The 23,948-nt window shown below is 56.1% G+C and overlaps 1 protein-coding gene across 2 annotated transcripts in view; it reads left to right on the top strand.

The window, feature by feature from the left end:
• LOC118639029 (c-Maf inducing protein) overlaps positions 1–23,948 on the top strand; it is a 250,187-nt gene that overhangs the window by 202,693 nt on the left and 23,546 nt on the right. For both annotated transcript variants that reach the window (XM_036275195.1, XM_036275196.1), the window contains 5 exons: positions 756–797; positions 6,722–6,784; positions 9,551–9,631; positions 15,804–15,907; positions 17,671–17,775. In XM_036275195.1, the coding sequence (XP_036131088.1) occupies positions 756–797; positions 6,722–6,784; positions 9,551–9,631; positions 15,804–15,907; positions 17,671–17,775 (395 nt within the window). The remainder of the gene's footprint in view (positions 1–755; positions 798–6,721; positions 6,785–9,550; positions 9,632–15,803; positions 15,908–17,670; positions 17,776–23,948) is intronic.

Below are 23,948 nucleotides of genomic sequence, written 5' to 3'. Positions count from 1 at the left end.
GTGTTCACCAACACAGACAAAGCAGCGCGAGCCCCGAAACCAGCAGAAGAGACCGCGGTGGCTGCTGCTGCGCTTTCCCAGGAGCTCTGGGCCGTTATTACATGTGCATCCCTCCCCCGTCGCGTGTTCCCGGGTCGCAGGCCAGCTGCCGGCTGTGTAAGAACATTCCTGGTCGGGGGCATCAAACCTAAAAATTAAGCAAGTTTAATCCACTCAACTTCACATTTATTTTTTGGAAGTTAACTCTTAGAATTGGAATTTAATTAAAACATCTTGGGTCAACTTATAGAACACCAGTGTTCCCTAGGAACCTAATTTGAGAACCGCAGAGGTAATATGTAGGCCACTCCTAAAAGACTGGCACGCAGCCCAGACGTAAGTCTGTTCTTCACGTGGTTGTCAGGAACCTGTTCTGGCTTCCGGGTGGCACCACGACGACAGGGCCCACCGCAGGTGTAAGCCCTGTCCATGTGTCCTCTCCCAGCACCCAGAGAGGGTCCCACTTACGGAAGAAACCACGTCTCAGCGGGAAGTGATCTGTCCAAGGTCACGTAACTCACGCTGCGGAACAGGGACTGGGCACATGATGCCCCCTGCCCCAAGGTGTATCTTCTCCTGAGCTTGGAATTCAGAGAAGGCAACAGCACTGTTCGGTCTGAGAGGCCGAAAGCATTGTGAAACTGTGTGGCCCTTTGAGACACAAATGTTCATTTTATTAATATTTATTTGTTTTCTTCCTGCGCCCCACCCTTTAGAACACAAACTTGACTACCCAGGAGCATGAAAACATCATTGTGGTAAGTCTCTCGCCACCCCTCTCCCTCTGCCCACCTCCCGGTGTGCACAACTCTTCCCCAATTTGAGCTCATTCTGGAGGCGCCAGCATCATCGACCTTGCTCAGCTTTCTCTTTCTCAAGCCAAACATGTCTCCCTCCTGCTTTTGCACATTTCAGAGCCCCGATTGATTGGGGGGGGATGTAATTATCAGTCTTTGAGGTTTGCAGCAAATGTGTCTTAATCGCCTCCTCCTTCCTGAGTCTGATGAGGGAGTTGAAGGCAGGAGGTAGCAGAGACCATATAACTTATTCACAGGCAAAACCCTTAGTGGAAACGGAACTAGTCTCTTTCCTGCCCCAGGCCATGTCTTCTAAGTAATCCTCAAACAGAACCTGGATTTAATTCTCTCTGGTATGCAGAGTGAGATGATATTTTCTGGGACTTGACTATTAATGTAAGCATCTTTGGGGTAAATTTCTCCCTGGGTGATTTCAAGCTATAAAACGTGACTCTCTCTAGAGAGAAGAAAGAAATGAAGTTGCACCTACTGGATGCCAAGCGCTGTGCTGGGTATTTGAGTCCACAGATAAGTGAGACAAGCCCCTGCTCCCAAGGAGTCCACCATCTATTGTAGGAAGACAAATGGGATCACTGCAGAAACAGAGGCACGTTGGAGAGAGCCCAGATAAACCCACCTGGGGAAGAAGCCAGGCGCTTCCTGGAGGCAGCGATGTCCGAGCTGGGTTTTGAAGGATCAATAGGAATTTGCCAGATAGCAAAACAGAGTAAAGGCATTCCAGAGAGAGGAAATAAAACATGAACAGAGATTTAAAACGACGTGGTAATTTTTGGAAACTTGAGCGTTGCTGGAGCACAAGGCGTAGGGAAGCGGAAAGCAGGGCAGAGGCTGTGCGCCTGGGGAAGGACCCGGAACACTCCCCTGCCCCTGCCCAAGAAGTCCCATGGCCGCAGCGTCCCAGGCCCTGTGCCCCTCTGAGCTGAGTTAGGACTTTGGGCCCCCAACCACTTGACCCCCGCAAGCCCAGCCTAGAGAAGCACCTCTTTGCCCCAGCTGGGTTCTGTTGGCACCAAAGGAGATAAGCCCTGGGTTTTTTATTGCGGAGAGTAAAGGCAGCAACTTCTGTGGAGTCCCAACCACAGTGGTTAATTGCTAAAAATAAAGAGGTTTTTCCTGTGCTCCAGACTGACCACCCGTTGCCATCTCTGGCCAGAATAGGGGAGCATCAATCTGGGCACCCCCAATCACTCACCACCACCTTTCTCTGGCATACTGTTAATTAACAAAATAATTTAACAACATTTGGTGACATGTGAGTACAAGTTTGTGCCAGCCACTGGTCTCTAGTCCATAGACATAAAGCTACCATCGAGGTACTTTCTGTTTGCTAGGAGAACCTGGCAGGTCAACAGATAATCAAGAAACAGAGGCTGAAACATGTTCAGGGGTTAGAGGAGCACAGAGGACAGGCCCCTGACCTCTGTCAGGGACGGTGCTGGGAGGAAGATGACAGAGGGCCTCCAGGAGGAGGTGAGCAAACCGAGTCTTGAAAGATGGACAGGAGCGCTCCCAGGAGTGACAGTCCAGGCAGGGGACGAGCACAGCGAGGCAAAGTGACGAGACTCGGGCTGGTGGAGAAGCAGATGGGAATGTTAATGCCAGGGAAGGAGTTGGCATCTTTCTCTTCTGCCAGCACCTGTGGGTCCCTCTGGGCTCCTGGCCCTAGAAGGGAGGGGCAAGGGCTTTGGACTTAGGATGAGCCGGGGAAGGAAATTTTGATCCAAGAAATCCAGCCTGCAGTTAGCCGGCTAATAGGGCCGGGCTGACCCCTTAATTGGGCCGGGCTGAGCTCCCTGCTCAGCGGGGATGCGTGAGAACAGGGAAGAATCTGATCTGAGGGTCCGGCCCTCAGCCCCCCTTTCAGCACTCCTCATTCCCCAGGCTGCGTCCATCATCACGCAGCCTTCTGTAGCTGCCTTTCATCCGACAGTTACCTTCTCTGATTTGACCTGTTGGCAATTAGTCTTCTCCCAGCGGGGCTTGGTATATTTTTATTGTAGTTATTTTTCATAACTACTTTTATGAGTAACTGGGGTCGGCTTTATTCACTCCATCAGTCCAGGCGTCCGCGCAACAGGTAGTCGGTGGTGGTAACAGCTGGAGTGTCACAGGGTGAGCGTGGATGGACCTGGAGGCCAAATGCCAGCTGCCTTCCCCCGTGCTGGGGAAGAAAGTGGATTTAACGCTGAATGTGGGTTCAGGTTCAGAGCCAAGTGCAGACCCTGGCCCACCGCACACTCGCTGCAAGTCATGGAAGAACTTTACTTTTTTTTTTTTTTTTTTTGGTAAGTGCCCCTAGCGGGAACCAAACCTGGGACTCTGGTCCTGTAGGCCGACGCTCCAACCGCTGAGCCAAACCGGCCAGGGCAGAACTTCACATTTTATTTAAATTTATCAAAATTATCTTTGAGCCCGCCCAGTGTGGCTCAGTGGTTGAGCGTCAACCCATGTACCAAGAGGTCACTAGTTCGATTCCTGGTCAGGGCACATGCCCAGGTTGTGGGCCAAATCCCCAGTGGGGGGCATGCAGGAGTCGGCCAGACAATGTTCTCTCTCATCGATGTTTCCATCTCTCTCTCCCTCTCCCTTCCTCTCTCTGAAATCAATTAAGAAAAAGAATTTTTAATTATCTTTGATTTTGCAAGTATTTCATGAGCATATTTTAATTGTAAAAATAAAAAATTGACCCCAGCCCAGCACCCTCTTGAAAGGCAGCCCGCAGGATCCCGGTGGTGACAAAGCCACACAGACAGACGCATTGTGTTTTTGCTATGTGTTGTTAACTTCAGTGACGTCAGGCTGGGTGGTGGTGTTCTGCATTTGTTTTTTTCACTTCACAAAAAGTCCTGGAAATTCTTTCCAGTCTTTTCGTGCATTTCTCCCCCAGGGTTTCTCACCCTTGGCCCTGGTGACATTTGAGGAGGGACAGTCCCTTGTCGTGGGGCCGTCCTGGGCACTGTAGGATGCTGAGCAGCATCCCTACCTCCACCCACTAGATGCCAGTAGCACCCCTGTAGTGACCATCAAAAAGTGTCCTCACATGCTGATATGCTCTGGGGGTCAGAGTCACCCCAGCTGAGAACCATTGGCCTCCCCCTATTCTTTCTCCTGGCTCAAGAATATTTTTATTTAACCAGATGGCCATTCAGGGAGTTTCCACCTAACTTGACGCGCTAAGCCTCAGTCTCATCTATGAAATGGGTGTGACAACAGGGCCTTCCCCTCAGGGCTACTGGAAGGGTTAAATGAGCTAATATACATAATGTGCTTAGGTCATAGAAAGAGTCCACAAAAATACAAGCTTTCTTATTGATTATACTTTTTAAAATTACCATCATTCTGTGACTAGGGCAGGCTTTGTAACTTCCCTGAGCCTTTTTGTCTCTCTGTCTGTATAAATGGAAGTAACCACTGCCTGACCTCACCGAGCTGTGATGAGGATCAAATGAGATCATTGCTGTGGAAACACCAAACCCGTGCCTGACGCCCGCTGTGGATCCTTCATTGGTCCCCACTCCTCTGTTCTTTGACTCATTCTCATGGAAGAGGGGCCCGATGTGATCGAAGGAGCTCAGCCCCGGGGTGTACCCTGCATGTGATCCCTCCCAGAGCTGGGTCTGGGGAGAGAGCCACAGGCCAGGCAGAGGCTCCCTGCCCAGCTGTCTCTGCTGTGACCTCACTTCTCCCAGGCCTGCACGCGGGAAGGGGCAGCAGAGTCCCCACACGCGTCCCAACGCTGAGCCTCACTGGCCAGGGGAGCTTCCTGTGCGTGGACTGTCCAACACGGTAGCCGCAAGCTTCGTGTGGCCCCCGAGCACCTGAAACTGCATTCCTATTTGTATTTCATTTCAAGTCGTTTCTTTCTTTCTTTTTTTTTTCCTCACCTGAGGACATTTTCCCATTTTTTTGTTCAGGTAGAGTGGGAGGGAGAGAGAGGAACAGAGAGAGAGAGAGAAACATCGACGTGAAAGGGACACATCGAGTGGCTGCCACCCGCACGACCGACCAGGGCCGGGGACAAACTGCAACCGAGGTACGTGCCCTTAGGGGGAACCGAACCCAGGTCTCTCAGGACCGCAGGTCGACGCTCTAACCACTGAGCCAAACCGGCCAGGGTGAGTCGTTTCTTTCATAGCAGTTAAAATAATAGGCACATGCACAGCCCTGGACAAATAAGACCCTGGGCCCGGTCGCCAACTCGTGTCCACCTGATTGTTGCTGCTACAGGACTAACCTCCATTTCAGTGACTACCTTTTCCACTGAGCGACTCTCACCTGCGTGACTGGTCAACTGGGTGTCACCTTTCCTACTCACGTCCAGTTAAACGTTTCTTCCCCTCCCCGATGGTCCCAAGGTCACACAGCCTGGGTCCTGAGTTTCCTGTTTCCTAATCGTGTGTCAAACAGGAAAAAGAGTGGACTTCCCGTAGCCATTAACCGTCTAGTAACTGACGCTTACTAAGAGCTGGCCTGTCGCAGGCTCTAGAGAGGCACTCACACCAGGGGTTCTCAACAGGGGCCAGGGTTGTCCCCTAGGGGGCATTTGACAATGTCTGGACACCATTTTTTTTTTTTTTCTTTATTGATTTTAGAGGAAGGGAGAGGGAGAGAGAGATGGAAACATTGATGAGAGAAAACATTGATTGGCCGCCTCCTGCATGCCCCCCACTGAGGATCAGACTCACAACCTGGGCATGTGCCCTGACCAGGAATCAAACTGGCGACCTCTTGGTGCATGGGTCAATGCTCAACCACTGAGCCACATCAACCAGGCTGAACACAATTTTTTAATTGTTCAAAATTTGTATTTGATTTTGAAATTTAGCAAACATTAAAACAGAACTTATGAAAGGGACAGAAAAATCAAAAATCAAACACCATTCAGTCCATGGGACCTTACGTAGAAATGGCCACGGAACCAGTAATTACTGTCCAGCTGGCTTAAGAAGGCTCATTGAGAAATGTATTCAAGGGGCATTAAATAGTGTAACCTTCCTGAATATAAAATGAAGTGCATCAGGAGACATTTGTTTTCCTTTTAATTCTTACTCAAGGATATTTTTTCCATTGATTTTTAGAGACAGTAGAAGGGAGGGAAGGAGAGAGAGAGAAACATGGATGCAAGAGAGACACATCGATCGCCTGCCTCCCGCATAAGCCCAGCTGGGGATCGAACCTGCAACCCAGGTACATGCCCACGACCTTTCAGTCTGCAGGCCGACACTCTAACTGCTGAGTCAAATTGGCCAGAGGTCTGGAGACATTTCCGATGGTCACCCCTGGATTAGGGTAACTCCTGGTGTCTAGTGCGTCAAGACACCCACCAGGAGACATTTCTGATGGTCTCCAGCCACCATAGGAACACCCGCCCCAAAGGTTGACAGTACAGGCTGAGCACCCTTCTCTGCACATACGGCCCCTCCAGCCCTCACAGTGACTCTGCTCTACTTTCTGGGTGGGAGCCCGGGGTTTCAGAGACAGGAAGCAGCTTGCTCTCATGGTCACACTGTAGTGAGCACCAGAATCAGGACTTGCATCCAGAACTCTACCCCCAAAGCCTGGGCTCGTAACCACTGTCCTGCCTCGTCGTCAGGGGTTGTTGATCTGAGGGGGCGTCAGTAGGTCATGGAACCCTATAGTTACATGCATCAATATGTGTGTTTTTCTGGGGGCAGCCAGAGCATTCATCAGCTTCTCAAAGGGAGCCATGTGCCCCCCAAATTTAGGAGCCCTGACCTACAAGTTAGAGGGTGGGCCGACAGGGAGGTTGTGTTTCCGTCGTGAGTCAACCCTCTTCTGTAGACACACCCCCTGTACGGTTCCTTCTGGGGATTCCGACTGACATGTGGCTCGTTGTCTTTCAGGCAATCGCCCCTTTGCTGGAAAACAACCATCCACCACCAGATCTCTGTGAATTCTTCTGCAAGGTATGGCGGGGCTGAGCTGGGGCTGGGGCTGAGCTGGGGCTGAGGACCGGCCTGCCTGTGTGTGCTGGGGACTGGCTTTGCAGTCTGCGGAAAACCCAGGCCCGCCACTGGGGTCAGGGCCCTGGGCACAGCTGGAAGGCCAGCCAGATACCCGGTCCCGAGGATGACCGCCCCCTCTCCCTCTTGGTCAGATGGGTGATAATCGAGGCCCAGGGTCCAAACCAGTGGGTCAGACAGGAGTGTCCAGCTTTCCCTTGGAGTGTCTTTGTGGCTGCCTTAGGAGAAGTTTGCAGCAGGTTTTCTGGGCCGCTGACGTCAGAGCTGGTTTATTTTTAGCCAGGGCTCCTCTGAGCACCAGCTGGCCCACAGTGGGGCACGGCCGTGGGGCTTTCCTGAGCGGGGAAAGCGGTCAGGGATGCCAGGGCTGCGTGGAGCGCCCTGGAGCAGGACACCCGCTCCCGGGGACACAGCGCCAGCCTCACAGTGGGACCTGCACAGAACGTGTCCAGGGCACCTCGGGGTCCAGGCATCCCTCATTCTGCCAGCAACTGCAGTGGCCTGGGGCGGAACTGGCACACAGTCCGGTTTTGTTCTTCACTATGTGATGTTTTTATGTAATAATTTAACGTCCTTGGAAAGAGGAGGGCCTCAGTCTGCTGCTTCCCAGCACTGCCCTGGTCTCGCTGCGGTGACTCACCTCACTGCGTTCCCTCCCCCACATGGCAACGCGGGCACCTGGGAAGCCTCATGGTTTCTGGAGGAAAGGAGACGGGGGTACACTTACTGCCCCCACCCCGTGCCCTCCGCCCCCAGGCTCCTCACCCAGGGAGCGTGCTCTCTCTCTGTTGGTCAGGTGACTCGAGCTTTAGGGAGACAGGATCGTGTCATCCTCTTTGGCCCGATCTCTCCATCAGGAGACCTTTCTCAGTGACCCACAGAGCAGAGGGCGGGCCCAGCCTGCTGGCCGGAGGTGCCCAGGGTGCATTCGTAGTGTGGGCACGTGCCGGTGCGTGCCCTGCAGTCCAAGCAGGTACGGTGGGTCCAAGTGGGGAGCGCCTATGTGTGTGCCCGTGTGTGCCCGCGTGTGCGTGGAGCGAGCTCGCACAGGCAGGCCCCGCCCCTGCGCACAGGGGAGCTAGCAGCTGGGCACACAGGACCCCCAGATGCGCCTCTGCCCACAGCAGGTCATCTCTCCTGAGATCTGCTCCGTTTGCTCCAGATCTGCCCTTCTCCTTCCAGCTGCATGGCTTCTCCCAGATCTGTGCTTTACAAACCTGTTGCAGAGCAAGGACCTTGTTCGGAGTAGATGGTGGCAGTTTAAAAGCCAGAGCTGCAGAGCGCACCGTCCTCTGGGCCTCGCCTGCCGGGGCTCTCCCGTGGCCCTGGAGCAGACGGCTGCCCTGCCGTGTGCAGCGGAGGTCCCAGCCGGAGGCCTGCGAGCCTTCTGGCTGTTTGTCCTCCAGAGAAGGGCTCAAAGCCACAGCCTCAGTGCCTCCCCCAGGCAGCCCTCCAGAGAGGAGAGCGTGAAGGGTCTACTCTGGACCAGCTCTCTGGACGTGCTGGGCAGCCTCTCCTGCCAGATCTCAAAACCGGGACCCCCAGATCTGAGGACAGTTAATACACCTTGATCTCCCAGGAAGGCCCTGGTTCCTGGTGCCCCAAGTACTGCGCCCTCGCGTAGGTCTGGGGACTCCGCGCCCTGAGGCCCAGGCCGTGCAGGTGCTGGCTCGGCGGGGTCATGTCTGCTCCACCAGAAGGCCCTCAATGTCCGCCTGGAAGCCAGACCGCACCGCCCTAGCTGGTGTTGCTCAGCGGTTAGAGCAGGCCCACCCTCTGAAGGGTAGCAGGTCCAATTCCTGGCCAAGGGCGTGTACCTGGGTTGCAGGTTGGATCCCCAGCCAGTCAGGGCATGCGTAGGGGGCAACCAATTGTTGTATCTCTTTCACATCAATGTTTCCCCCTCTCTCCACACCTCCTCTCTCTGTCCTTCCCACTCCTGCTAAAAGTCAGTGGAAAGAATATATCCTTGGGTGAGGATTAACAAAAACAAACAAGCAAACCCCACATGGCAATGAAATGAAATGCATCCGAGAGGAGCGTGCAGCCTGCAGAGAGCGGCAGCTGACCAAGCCGCCGACTGAAATGCCGCACAGTCCTCAAGACTCTGGTGTCCAAGCGTGAAGTCCTAGTGGTCTTGCACTGGCTGTCAAGAGACACCTCTGGCCCTGGCCCGTTTGGCTCAGCAGTTGGCGCGTCGGCCCACAGACCAGAGTCCCGGGTTCGGTTTCCACTAAGGGCACGTACCTCGGTTGCAGTTTGTCCCCGGCCCCGGTTGGGGTCGTATGGGTGGCAACCAGTCGATGTGTCTCTCTCACATCGATGTTTCTCTTTCTCTCCTTCCCTTCTCCCTCCTGCTCTATCTGAAGATAAATGCAAAAATGTCTCTCGGGTGAGAGTAAAAAAAACAGAGACTCCTTTGTTAGACCAGGCACTCTGGATCCTAGTGCACCAAGTTTCACTGTGTTGAGTAAGGGTCACATCAGAACAGTGTCTTTCTGTGCCATCTGAAACAGTCTCAGGCTTGAAGATCAGAATAAAAAGCAAACAAAAGCTCCCATCCTCACCCACTTTTCTACTCCAAAAAAAAATGAACACAGAGCTGTGCAACAGTATTCAGCAAGGGCACCCGGGCACCAGGGCTGAGCCCACTGCCCCCAGCCCGGCGAGGAGCCCAGGCTCAGCGCTGACCGTGTCCTGTCTCCCCAGCACTGCAGAGAGCGGCCCCGGTCCATGGTGGTCATCGAAGTGTTCACTCCCGTGGTCCAGAGAATCCTCAAGCATAATATGGTGAGTCCCCCCAACACCTGACCACAGAGCCGGAGGAGGTGGGCACAAGGCTGTCCCAGCCTTTCACTTTCACAAGGATACGGGGTTGGGGTTGGCCGCCCTGACAGCCAGGGACTGGGGTTGGGGTTCTGTTCAGGTTAGGGCTTCGTGCAGCCTGTCCCCCTCAGTTCCCTGTTTTTCTGCTCGGGCAACAGGAGAACTCTGTTCACAGGAGGTAAGAATAATAAAGACAGTGTGGCTGGGAGAGAAGAGAGGAGTCTCCCAGGTGTAAAGTCACAAACCGTGTCTGTAAGACACTCCACCCTCAGGGAGGGGCGCAGACTCCTCGCTGCTTCGCCCAGGCTGTCCCTTGTGACCTTCTCCAGACAGGGGGACAGAGTGACTATACAGTGACAGAATCGGCCTGGCGATCAGTCATGGTGATGGTGCGTGCCTTACCTCTGGGGTCTTCCTCTCTCAAACCCACACCCCCAATCTAAGTCAGAGGCAACATCAGACCAGTCCCAGCTGAGGGACATGCTGCAGGCCGCCGACAGAACCCCTCAGAACTGCCCAGGCCACTAAACACAGGGGCCTGACAGCTAAATTAATGTGGTCCTGGGTGGGGCCCCAGGACAGAAAAGGCTTAGGGAAAACAGGAAATCTAAAGTGCGAACTTCAGGTCATTTTAAAAGATTTAAATCGCACATTTGCAGTGGGCCGGGCACCCGGGCTGTGCCCTTCCCGTCTCTGAGTGCAGGGAGGACAGCGGATGTCATTGGCGTCTCCAAATTACACCTGGGGAAGCTGAGGCGTCGCCATCACTCACGTCCACTCACGCCGCCTCAGACCAGCGGGGGTGACACTCCAGTGTGCTGTCACCCGGCCCTCGTGCCAGCCGCGGCCTCCCTTCAGGGGGAGAGGCTGAGACCACGGGTTCCGTGGGTCCCTCGGGGAGCCCGTGGGCAGTGGTGAGGACGTGGGGGCGCAGGGGGGGCAGTCTGAAGCCAGCGCCGGTGTTGTGACATGCTCTGCCCAGCCCATTCCCGGCCCATCTGAAAGTCACCAGGTGGCACCGGGGTGTCGGCGGCGTCACAATGCAGCTTGGGCCACTGAATCCGCTGAGAGGTGCCCATGACTGCTGCCCCGGCCCTGTCAGGATGCAGCATGTGGAAACCGAGTCTGGAAAGGGTGAGCTGCGCACAGCTTACTTTGTGAAGTAGCTTTGCTGTGTCCACAGCCCCCCACCCCATCTGGAGTGGGCATGCATGACCCCCACTCTCGCCTGCCCCGCCCACGGCAGACCCACCAACTGCAGCCCTGTTGCCGCAGAGCCCAGAGGTCACTGAAGCATCTTTCTCAGCCCGCGTTCCCGGCGGCCCCGCAGCTCAACCGTGCTGGCGCCGTGTGAATTCTGTTTACTGAGCGATCACACACCATAATTTAATTGTTGCCTGTTTCTGAGATCTTTCTTGGTTGAAGATAAGTGCATTGCTTGCTTTCCGAACACGGGAGAGGGGTACTCCATCCGATCCTTTCTTCAGGACTCACAAAGAAACTCATATCTTTTGTGCAGGGGAGTTTCTGCCTTAGTTTGGACTTTAATCGTTTCAAAGGGAACAGTGAGTTAACTTTAAACTGGCTGTGGATGTGGTGAGGAAGGGCCCTGCCTTTCAGATGGCAAAGCAAAGGCTCTGCAGTTTCTCTCGCAAAGGACCCTCCATCACAACTTTCAGGGACAGAGCCTCAGCCCCGCCTGCTTGGCCCAGCCCGAGCCTCCCCAGACACACACACTCTGCACATTTCGTGGCAGTCAATGGACTTTAATAAGGGTTCTTTTGGGACATCTGCCTTCAGAGGGGAAATGTCAGAATTCAGGCAGCCTTGCATGGCTTAACCATACAACATCTCCCTTATATTTGGCCAGTTTTATGGGCCTGGAGTGTTGACCAAGTAATAATTTTCTGGATAAAAATCAGAACAGCTACAGGTCAAATCCAGAACTTACAGCTCTGTTGTGGCCTGGCAGAGATCAGGGGCCCTCAGGCATGACTTCTCACTTCACTTTTAACGAACTTCCCCTAAGTGATCCTTGAGTCTGGAGCTGCTCTAAAGGATCTACTAATTAGACGCTGTGTCGGAAGAGAAGTGTAGACAGGACCGAGGGGGAGCTGCTCCTGCAGAACAGACCTGGAGGCAGTCCGTGTGGCTGGTACCGGGTGCGGGTGGATGGCCGACCTTTGGTATCACTCGTTTCCCTCTCCCGAAGCTCAGTAACGGGCTGGGGGCTAGTGCACCGGTTCGGAGCAGAGACTCAGCTGGTGGGGAGCCTAGTCCCTGGTTGGCGAGTGTGCCTCACCCGCCGCCAGCCACACACCTGTCAGCGTAGTGTGACCGGTGACTTCTCCTCACCCACCCTCCACGTCCACACTCTCCTCCCGCCCTCCACGTCCACACTCTCCTCCTCCCGCCCTCCACGTCCACACTCTCTCCTCCCACAGCCCTCACCACTTCCCACCCTCTCCGCCTCCCCCCCCACGTCCACACTCTCCTCCTCCCCGCCCCCCCACGCCACACCCTCACCCCCTCCCCCCCGCCACTCCACTCCAACCTCTCTCCGTCCCGCCCCCACCCACACTCTCCCCTCCCGCCCTCCACGTCCCACGACTCTCCTCCTCCGACCTCCACTCCCACACTCTCCTCCTCCCCACCCCCCCCCACGTCCACACTCTCCTCCTCCCGCCCTACCACGTCCAAACTCTCCTCCTCGCCGCTCCTCCCACGTCCACACGCTCTCCTCCCCTCCCTCCACGTCCACACTCTCCTCCCCGCCCCCCACCCCATCTTCCACACTCTCCTCCTCGCCGCCCCCACGTCCACCTCATCCTCCTCCTCCTCCCGCCCTCCACGTCCACACTCTCCTCCTCCCGCCCCCACGTCCACACTCTCCTCCTCCCGCCCTCCACGTCCACACTCTCCTCCTCCTGCCCTCCACGTCCACCCTCTCCTCCTCCCGCCCCCACGTCCACACTCTCCTCCGCCCGCCCGCCACGTCCACACTCTCCTCCTCCCGCCCTCCACGTCCACACTCTCCTCCTCCCGCCCTCCACGTCCACCCTCTCCTCCTCCCGCCCCCACGTCCACCCTCTCCTCCTCCCGCCCTCCACGTCCACACTCTCCTCCTCCCGCCCTCCACGTCCACACTCTCCTCCTCCCGCCCCCCACGTCCACACTCTCCTCCTCCCGCCCCCCACGTCCACACTCTCCTCCTCCCGCCCCCACGTCCACACTCTCCTCCTCCCGCCCCCCCACGTCCACACTCTCTCCTCCGCCCGCCCCGTCCCACTCACACTCTCCTCCTCGCCGCCCCCACGTCCACACTCTCCTCCGCCCGCCCTCCACGTCCACACTCTCCTCCTCCCGCCCTCCACGTCCACACTCTCCACCTCCCGCCCTCCACGTCCACACTCTCCTCCCCGCCCTCCACGTCCACACTCTCCTCCTCCCGCCCCCACGTCCACACCTCTCCTCCCCCGCCCCCCCACGTCCACACTCTCCTCCTCCCGCCCCCCACGTCCACACTCTCCTCCTCCCGCCCCCCACGTCCACACTCTCCTCCTCCCGCCCTCCACGTCCACACTCTCCTCCTCCCGCCCCCGCCCCACAGTCCACACTCTCCTCCTCCCCCCCCCCACGTCCACACTCTCCTCCTCACGCCGCCCCCACGTCCAACTCTCCTCCTCCCGCCCCCACGTCCACACTCTCCTCCTCCCGCCCTCCACGTCCACACTCTCCTCCTCCCGCCCCCCCACGTCCACACTCTCCTCCCCGCCTCCCCCGTCCACACACTCTCCTCCCGCCCTCCACGTCCACACTCTCCTCTCCCGCCCCACGTCCACACTCCTCCTCCCGCCCTCCACGTCCACACTCTCCTCCCGCCCTCCACGTCCACACTCTCCTCCTCCCGCCCACTCCACGTCCCACTCTCCTCCCCCGCCCTCCTCCGTCCACACTCTCCTCCTCCCGCCCTCCCACGTCCACACTCTCCTCCTCCCGCCCTCCCAGTCCACACTCTCCTCCCCCCGCCCTCCACGTCCACACTCTCCTCCTCCCGCCCTCCTCGTCCACACTCTCCTCCCGCCCTCCACGTCCACACTCTCCTCCTCCCGCCCTCCACGTCCACACTCTCCTCACCTGCCCTCCACGTCCACACTCTCCTCCTCCCGCCCTCCACGTCCACACTCTCCTCCTCCCGCCCCCCACGTCCACACTCTCCTCCTCCCGCCCTCCACGTCCACACTCTCCTCCTCCCGCCCTCCACGTCCACACTCTCCTCCCCGCCTCCCACGTCCACACTCTCCTCCTCCCGCCCCCCACGTCCACACTCTCCTCCTCCCGCCCTCCACGTCCACACTCTCCTCCTCCCGCCCCCCACGTCCACACTCTCCTCCTCCCGCCCTCCCACGTCCACACTCTCCTCTCCCGCCCCCCCCGTCCACACTCTCCTCCTCCCGCCCTCCACGTCCACACTCTCCTCCTCCCGCCCTCCACGTCCACACTCTCCTCCTCCCGCCCTCCACGTCCACACTCTCCTCCTCCCGCCCCCCACGTCCACACTCTCCTCCTCCCGCCCTCCACGTCCACACTCTCCGCCTCCCGCCCTCCACGTCCACACTCTCCTCCCCGCCCTCCCACGTCCACACTCTCCTCCTCCCGCCATCCAACGTCCACACTCTCCTCCTCCCGCCCCCCCACGTCCACACTCTCCTCCTCCCGCCCCCCACGTCCACACTCTCCTCCTCCCGCCCCCACGTCCACACTCTCCTCCTCCCGCCCTCCACGTCCACACTCTCCTCCTCCGCTCTCCAGTCACACTCTCCTCCCCGCCCTCCACGTCCACACTCTCCTCCTCCCGCCCTCCTCGTCCACACTCTCCTCCCCGCCTCCCACGTCCACACTCTCCTCCTCCCGCCCTCCACGTCCACACTCTCCTCCTCCCGCCCCCCACGTCCACACTCTCCTCCTCCCGCCCTCCACGTCCACACTCTCCTCCCCGCCTCCCACGTCCACACTCTCCTCCTCCCCCCTCACACGGTCCAGGCACACTCTCCTCCTCCCGCCCCCCACGTCCACACTCTCCTCCTCCCGCCCTCCACGTCCACACTCTCCTCCTCCCGCCCTCCACGTCCACACTCTCCTCCTCCCGCCCTCCACGTCCACACTCTCCTCCTCCCGCCCTCCACGTCCACACTCTCCTCCTCCCGCCCTCCACGTCCACACTCTCCTCCCGCCCCCCACGTCCACACTCTCCTCCTCCCGACCCCCACGTCTCTCACTCACAAACACGGCCTTTCTTGCTCAGTCAGGCTTTTTTGAGCTCATCTTTCTATGTCTTTTGACCCCATGTGCCCTTTGATGGTGCCTTTTTTGCAGCAAATGTCATCAAATACTCCTTACCTATAGTTGTGGGGTGCAGTGGTGGCTAGGGTCTGCTGAGAGGAGGCGGAAGCCCCCTAAAGAGCCCTCAACTGGGAACCATGCCCACTGGGGCCATGTTGGTGCTCGGGCCACCTCGGTCCTCTCAGGAGGATTGGGCACCTCCTCCCGATGTTGTGTGGGGACTCGGTGTTGTTAGTCCTACACACTGCGTTTGCCTCCTTCGTAACCCCAGGAAGTCCCTAAGCAACCCCTAAATTGACGGCCCCAGATTGGGACATCTTCTGACTTTGCTGTTCTAAGTGGCGTCTAATAATAGCTCACAGAATTCAGGGGGGCCAAACCCTCAGGTTCTGCAGAGGAAACATCGGTAGCTTCCCTAAGTGTTGTTGGAGGCCTGGCTTCGTGACCACGCGGAAGGGAGGTCCCAGTTGTGCTGTTTCCCGAGCGCGCACACGGCATGCTGACCCTTCCGACCACAAAGGTGGGCTGGTGCCAGGGGCGGGCTGCACAAGCCAGAACTCCGATGACAGGGCCGTTTCCTGGTCTCTGTTGCAGCCATCAAAGGGTACATGCCAGAGTGTTGACAGGGCCCGTTTTCGAAGTGACAATGTGTGTGCTTTCTAGAAAGAGGAGGTGGCCAGTGCTCCTCGTTGCCTTCCTCACCAACGCTCCGGGCAGAGCGGGCCACCGCCACTCTGGCCTCCTGGCCTCCTCGGCAACGTGTCCCAGCCCCTCGCCTTCGTTCTCTCCGCAGGACTTCGGGAAGTGCCCGCGACTGAGGCTGTTCACTCAAGAGTACATCCTGGCCTTGAACGAGCTCAACGCGGGGATGGAGGTGGTGAAGAAGTTCATTCAGAGGTGGGTGACCCCGCCACCCCTGCCCCCGGCATGCGAGCCAGCTTTCCTTCCCCTCCGGAACCATGCCCACCTTGCCTGAGGGGGCCTCTGGGGTTCAAGGCTGTGAGGGTCTCCTGGACCCTCCTGACCACGTGTGGTCTGAGGCACACACTTGCTGTGTGACACTGAGCCAGTCACTGAACCTGTCTGGTCCTGTCTCCTCCACAGGGTTGTGTGGTTAATAGGGTGATATATAAGGAAGCCCTAGCATAATACCGATGCTCAGCAGAGAGCTCTGGACATGCTGATGGTCTGAATAATATGAGTGCTCCGTGGGTCCCACAGCCTTGGGCTGCAAGTTCCAAGGCCCTGGAGGGTCACCTCGGGGACATCAACAGCCACCTCCCAAACCTGACCGAAACGAAGCCAGATACTCTGGTTCCGACTCCTTTTTGGCGTTTGGGTGGGGAAGTTATTTATGCTTTGATTTTTTTGTTTTTATCCTCACCTGAGGACATTTTTGCGTTCATCTTCAGATAGAGCAGGAGGGAGAGAGGGAGGAAGAGAGCAAGAGAGCCCTGGACAGTTTTCTCAGTGGTTAGAGCGTCGGCCTGCGGTCCAGAGAGACCCGGGTTCGGTTCCCGTTAAGGGCATGTACTTCGTTTGCAGTTTGTCCCTGGCCCTGGTCGGTCGTGCGGGTGGCAGCCACTCGATGTGTCCCTTTCACATCGATGTTTCTCTCTCTCTGTCTACCTCTTTCTCCCTCCCACTCTATGTGAACAAAAAATAGAAAAATGTCCTCGGATGGGAATAAAAAATTTTTTTAAAAAAAAGAGCAAGAGAAACATTGATGTGAGAGAGACACATCGAGTGGCTACTTCCTGCATGACCCGACCAGGGTCAGGGACCTAAGTGCAACCGAGGTGCGTGCCCTTGACTGGAATCAAACCTGTGACTCATCAGTTTGCAGGCTGATGCTCTAACCGCTGAGTCAAACCTGCCAGGGCAACTCTTCTTATTTTTTTAAGAAAATCAAAATATCCTGGTTAAGCCAGTTCTGAAGCTAGGTGCTTCCCAAATATACTCACCTGCAACTCACAAACAATTTCCAAACCCAAATGACATGTCCTTCTGCCAGAGTCCGAGTGACTACAGTTAAGGTTTGCAGAAACGTTGAGGTTCGTCCCTGTGGCCACAGGGACGTTCCAGGACTGTTACAGGTATTATTCCCAGGCCCCAAACCGCCCCATTTTACAGATAGGAAAACTGAAGTGTAAAGAGAGCCATTGTTAATAACAGTTACTGCATTTATAGAGGCCGTAACAACCGTGTTCCAGACCCCGTGCTAGGTCAGGGTGACCATAATTTTCTTCCAAAGCAGGGCACCTTTGAGAGTAAAGTGAGGTGTTATGAGTAATGATTCAGAACGCCCCAGGCATAAATGAGACTGTCCCACGCCATATGGCCACCCTATGCTAAGTCTTCCCATGACTTAGAAAATTGGGTCCCTGTTGGTGCCCATTAAGGAGGGGCCGTTGTCCCCATTTTATAACTGAGTAAACAGAGCAGAGATTTCAAGCCATGTGCTGAGGCTGCTCAGCTGGACTTGAACCCAGGGTCGAGCTCATGGCCTAGAGCCTTGGAGCCAGGACCCAGTCCCGGTGTTGCCAGCTCCCCAGCCAAAGGCCCCGCGTGCTCCCTCCAGCTGTGCCTCGGCCTCGCCCACCCCTGCTGCGGAGCCGCTGCGGCCGCTGCCTCTCACCCTGCCCTCTGCTCTTTTCCAGCATGCACGGCCCCACCGGGCACTGCCCGCACCCCCGGGTCCTGCCCAACCTGGTGGCCGTGTGCCTGGCTGCCATCTACTCCTGCTATGAAGAGTTCATCAACAGGTCAGCCATCGCTGCTGGGAGGGCCTGGGCGGGGCCACGTTACCACCCCAGGGTGGGGACAGTCAGAGGCCGAGTCACCGAGGGTGGCGGCTTGTACATATCTGACCAGCCCAGGGAGGTGGAGCTGCTTTCACCAGGCTGGCCTCCGGGGTGTTTGCCAAATCCCATGTGCTCACTGATTCCAGGGCCCGGAACCCAGGGATGTTGCTGGAAAAGCAAACACTGTGAATCAACACCAGCAACTGCAAAGCTGTTGTGTTGACCTGGCCTGAGGAGCAAGTGTTTTATTCTGAAGATTTCTCACCCCTGGCACGTGTGCCACACTGGGGCATGAGTGTGTGTGTGTGTGAGGGAGTATATGTGCACACGTGCAGATGTGTGCATGGGGAGTTGTGTGCACTGTGTAAATGTGGGCACGTGTTTGTAGACGTGTGAGTGTGTGTGGGGAGTTGTGTGTGCACTGGGTAAATGTGGGCACGTGTTTGTAGACGTGTGAGTGTGTGTGGGGAGTTGTGTGTGCACTGTGTAAATGTGGGCACATGTTTGTAGACGTGTGAGTGTGTGTGGGGAGTTGTGTGCACTGTGTAAATGTAGGCACGTGTTTGTAGATGTGAGTGTGCGTGGGGAGTTGTGTGCACTGTGTAAATGTGGGCACATGTTTGTAGACGTGTGAGTGTGTGTGGGGAGTTGTGTGCACTGTGTAAATGTGGGCACGTGTTTGTAGACGTGTGACTGTGTGTGGGGAGTTGTGTGCACTGTGTAAATGTGGGCACATGTTTGTAGACGTGTGAGTGTGTGTGGGGAGTTGTGTGTGCACTGTGTAAATGTGGGCACGTGTTTGTAGACGTGTGAGTGTGGGGAGTTGTGTGCACTGTGTAAATGTGGGCACGTGTTTGTAGATGTGTGAGTGTGCGTGGGGAGTTGTGTGCACTGTGTAAATGTGGACACGTGTTTGTAGACGTGTGAGTGTGGGGAGTTGTGTGTGCACTGTGTAAATGTGGGCACGTGTTTGTAGATGTGTGAGTGTGCATGGGGAGTTGTGTGCACTGTGTAAATGTGGACACGTGTTTGTAGACGTGTGAGTGTGGGGAGTTGTGTGCACTGTGTAAATGTGGGCACGTGTTTGTAGACGTGTGAGTGTGTGTGGGAGTTGTGTGCACTGTGTAAATGTAGGCATGTGTTTGTAGATGTGAGTGTGCGCAGGGAGTTGTGTGCACTGTGTAAATGTGGACACGTGTTTGTAGACGTGTGAGTGTGGGGAGTTGTGTGCACTGTGTAAATGTGGGCACGTGTTTGTAGACGTGTGAGTGTGTGTGGGGAGTTGTGTGTGCGCTGTATGAGAGTATGTGAGTGTGCGTGTGGGTATGGATGTTGCCCACATGTGTGCGTGTGCACGTGTCTCCCTAAGGGGTGGCAATAAGGTTTATAAGGTTTATTCCTTCTTCACCTTGTCTTTGTAAACAGAGAATTGCATTTTGCCCACTGTGTGCAGGCATAATTGTAGGTCCAGGGGCTAAGAGAGACCACAGACCTGTCAGAGCCTGTCCTCTGCCGGGGGAGAGAACGCACACTGAACGTGCAGGACTGGCCGATGGAAATGCCGTGAGAGCGGCGCAACGGAGCAGGGACCAGAAAGCAGGCACGGGAGGGCCCCTGCCTCGGGTCCCAGGGTCTGGGTGCAGGCCTCATTCGGGAAGCAGCCCCTGGGAGCACTGGGAAAGAGGATGGACCCTAGACACTGGAGCCTGTGCTTGAGCAGGTGACCACTGCAGGCATTCCCCACTGGACGTCCTGGGGGACTCCGCTAAGGGAGATGACGCTAAGGGAGATGACGCTAAGGGAGGTGACGCGAAGAGATGATGACGCTAAGGGATGAAGACGCTGCAGTGGTTACTGACCAGCTCCCGTTCCTCCTTAATTGAGGATTGCTCCTGGGACTCAGTGACGCAGAGGCCATCAGTTTGCGTAGAACTCTCAACAGTGACCTCTGGGGTCATTGGAGAGGATGTGTTGCGCAGGGCAGAGGTGGCATGTGCTGCCCCCACCCTATCGGGTTGTTAGGTGGCACACTGCACAGCTCCAGGAGGACCATAATGCATCTAGGCACCACTGGAGCTGGGGATACAGCAGGGGCCCCTTCTGTCCTTAAGGAACAGGCAGGGGGCACTCGGAGTCACTGAACCGGTGCAGCGGGGCTTCGGAAACATGCGGTGCTTAGAGTTCTTGGGGAAGGGGCCACCAATGAATCTTAATAAGGGGTATTTTCTTAGGACAGGGCTTGAGAAGGGAGGATGACTGTGTTTAATGTCCTAGCCCCAGGTCCTGATATTTAAAGGGGACCATGTCCGTTTCGAATCATTTCCTTGTTCAGAAAGAGGTGACAGTACCCTTGAGCCCAGAACATGAAGATGTCATGCTGATCCTTCCCACGTGCCTGTTATATGCCCTACAACATGTTGATTAAAAGTGCAAAGGAAGAAGGTCAGAAGGCGGTGCACGTCCTGTATAGCCATCCCAGCATCCTTGTGTACACAGCGGCCGTGTGCCTTTGACCTCACGTGCCCGAATTCCGGAGCCAACCTGATCTGCGTGCTTTTCAAACTCAGGCCACCCCAGGAAGCAGAACGCGCATGCGGAGGTCACACACACACATACGCACACACTCTCTCTGCTCATCTCGGCTTCCTTGGGCCCTCTCCCCGGCCAACCGGAGCTGGGACTGGGTGGGGGCGGGGGCGGGAGCAGGAACCGCATATCCAGGAGTTTCCCTCTGCTCTCCACAGCCCTGCCAGGGTGCCCTGGAGCAGGGTCTCCCTGACTCAGAAGCAGCAGGAGAAAGACAAGGACGCTGGAAGTCTCTCTCCCAGTTCCCATCCCAGGGAAAGGGAGGCAGAAGAACCAGGATTAGGAACTGTACCCACCGTTGCAGTTAGGGGCCTGGGGACAGCAGCAGCCAGTTTTCTTCCTTCTCTCACTCACTCAATACTCGTTCGGTGAGGGCCCATTAAGTGCCCAGTATTGACGGTACAAAGTGAGCCAGCTGCGTGGGACCCCTGCCTTCCTAGAGTAGAGGGTGCAGCGGCGGGGGCGGGGGCATGAGTGAACCAGCAGGTACAGGACAGTTCGATCAGGGCTGATGGCAGAAGGCAGAGGCGTCATTAACATGATCTCCAGCAGGGAGTCTCCACCCTGGCTGTTGATCACAGTCACCTGGGGGACCTGGCAAAATCAGAATGTAAAACTGAACATCCATCTACTCTGTGACCCACCTCCTCATAGCTTTTGGTATAATTCATCAGAAGACATGTTCAAGAATATTTACAGCAGCATTAATTTTAACAGCCCCAAACTGAAACCTGCCTCGACTCGAATGTCCTGGACAGTAGCACAGAGGAATAGGTTGTGGTCTGTTCTCAGAAGCCATCCTAAATGGCAGCAGGAATGAGTGAACTTATGCACCATGAATAAGTCTCACAGAGGCAATGTCGAGTGAAAGAAGTCAGACCCAAAAGATACATACAGTGTGATGCTTTATCCTTCAAGTTCAAGAACAGGCAAAAGGAATCTGTGGTGACGGAGGCCAGAACAGTAGCCACCTTTGGGGTGCGGAGTTAGGTGGAAAAGCAGGAGAGAAGCTCCTGAGTTTCTGGAAGTGTTTTTGGCCAGTGGCTCTCAGCTGGGGGTGATGTTGACCTCCGGCGGATATTTGGCAGCGTCTGGAGACACTCTGCGTTGCCACAGCTTGAGTGGAGGACAGGGTGCTGCTGGCATGCAGTGGGTGGAAGACAAGAATGCTGCTGAACGTGCTGCCAGGTGCAGGGCACCCCCCACAGGGACTTACTGGAATCATCTGGTCCAAAATGTCAGCGGTGCCAAGGTGGAGGAATTCTGATCCGGGGGCTGGTTGTTACATGGGAATGTGTAAAAACTCATGAAGCTCTGCACTTAAGATCCGTGCACCTGACTATCCTGTGTTGAAGTTACACCCGAGCATGCTGGGACCCTGTTACATTTGGAAGCACACCTCCTCCCAGTTCCACAGGGATGGCACAGTGGTGGATTGAATTTGGTCACGGTGGGTGTTATTTACACCAAGGAAATTAGCAAACACTACAAAACAGGGCTTTCTTCTTCTGAAGACTAAGTTGTTAGACATTCACCACCGTCCTGCTGGTCACATCTTTATCTGAAGAAAGAGCAATTGGTGCCTGGCCCCTCCCCACTGCAGTTCTGATTGGATTGGGATGGCCCTGGCATTGGATTGTGCCTTTTGTTTTAACTCCCCAGGCAAGGCAGGGTCATGGCCAGAGTTGAGAACCCCTTCTCTGAGGGGAGGGGAGGAAGGAGTCTTTTCTGGGGAGAATATTTAAGTTGAGACCTAGCTGTCCACAAGGTGAGAGGCAGGATGAGGTGATCCAGGCAGAGAGAACAACATACAAGGCCTGGCAGGGCAGGAGGAGTCACCACTAGTCACGGTTTTCTATCCAGGTCCCTAGCGCCTGCTTCAGGATCCCCTGAACTGCTTCTTTCTTTCTTTATTTTTTATCCTCACCCAAGGACACTTTTTTTCACTTTTTGTTCAGATAGAGTGGGAGGAAGAGAGAGAGAGAGAGAAACATCGACGTGAAAGGGACACATCGAGTGGCTGCCACCCGCACGACCAACCAGGGCCGGGGACAAACTGCAACCGAGGTACATGCCCTTAGCGGGAACCGAACCCGGGTCTCTCCGGACCGCAGGCTGACACTCCAACCGCCAAGCCAAACCAGCCAGGGCTGAACTGCTTCTGTAAAAAGCAGACTCCTCAGTGCTGCATCTCCAGGTCGAGCCCAGGAATCCGCATTCTTGGCAAACCCCTCAAGTGATCCGCGCCATCCTCAAGCTGAAGGGCGAGAGCAGGGGGGGCGGTGAAGGGAACGTGACTGCCGCAGAGAGCAAAGAAAGAGAAGCCAAAGCTGACGTTGGAGAAGAGGGCTGGCTGTGGAGAGACATGGACCGCTACGCCCCTCAGACCTCCTGTACCGAGCTGCTCCTGGGGCCGTGTGTTAAGTGCAGGTGCAGATTCCGCAGGTCTAGGGCAGGGCCTGAGACTCTGCCTGTCTAACAGACTCCCAGCAACGCTGCTGCCGCTGCTGCTGGTCGGGGGCCACACTTTGAGTGGCAGAGCTGTGGCTGTTTCAGTTGCCGAGTTTTTATGCGGAGAGCACCGGCATTGCTGATGGGTTTTAAGTTAAGAAGGTACTTGAGATGTCCAAATTCCCCTCTGGCAGCAGCTGCATGGAGGATGGACTAGAGGGGGCCAGTGTGACCTTGGGGGAATCGCGATCTGGTGGTCGTAACCAGGTGCCCAGAGTGGAGGCACAGGGAGGGCGAGGCAGGTCTTGCTGCCCCCTGCACACGCCCCCTTGGAGCCCAGGATAGTCCGGGTGATGTCATTAGTTCCTCCAGGAAGTCACCCAAGGGCCACAATACTGCAAGACCTTTCCTGGGCTCAGGTCCATCCCACCCCGCTGGTCAGCCCCTGGAAGATGAAGCCCGCGGTGTCCTCAGGGCCTGTCCGCGGTGCTCTCGGTGGTACGTGATGTACTCACACACAAAAGAACAGACAACTTGACCCAGGTTAGCATGGCTCACTGGAAAATCACCCGCTCTGAGCCAAACAGCCTTGAAAATCCACTCCTAAAGCCCAGCAAAGGCAAACAAAGGGAAATGGAGTGTTGAGCATTTGAGCAGCAAATTAGCTCTGAGCCGGTGGATAGTTACGTGGCCCTCCCCCAGCGGACCACACACAGTTTCCATCAGCCGCAGAATCTTCGAACTTGAGCCCATGGCTTTTGTTTTTCCCCAGCAAAGGTTACAGTGTATTTATCAAACATCCTTGGGGGCTCCGCTCAGGCCTGGCTCGTGGCATGTGCTGGGTACATGCAGGTCCGAGGTCTGCACTCAGTCCAGCCCTTGGGTACGAGGAAGATGTGTATCTTTGGAAGCACAGGGCACTTGCATGTGGCACATGTAGGGAGGGACTGCACCAGCTGTTTGTGATTATGCCCTTGTGCTCCGAGTCTCTTGGAGCAGTGGACTCCGCCTTGACTGTACACACAGGGAGCCCTAAAAGTTACTGGTGTCCAGATCCCACCAGAGATTCTGATCTAATTGGGCTTCCGGATGGTTAG

Source organism: Molossus molossus, unplaced genomic scaffold (genome assembly GCF_014108415.1).
Source record: "Molossus molossus isolate mMolMol1 unplaced genomic scaffold, mMolMol1.p scaffold_m16_p_21, whole genome shotgun sequence".
Classification (NCBI taxonomy): Eukaryota; Metazoa; Chordata; class Mammalia; order Chiroptera; family Molossidae; genus Molossus; species Molossus molossus.
The sequence above is the reverse complement of the archived record's forward strand: the minus strand, read 5'-3'. Positions and strand labels throughout refer to the sequence as shown.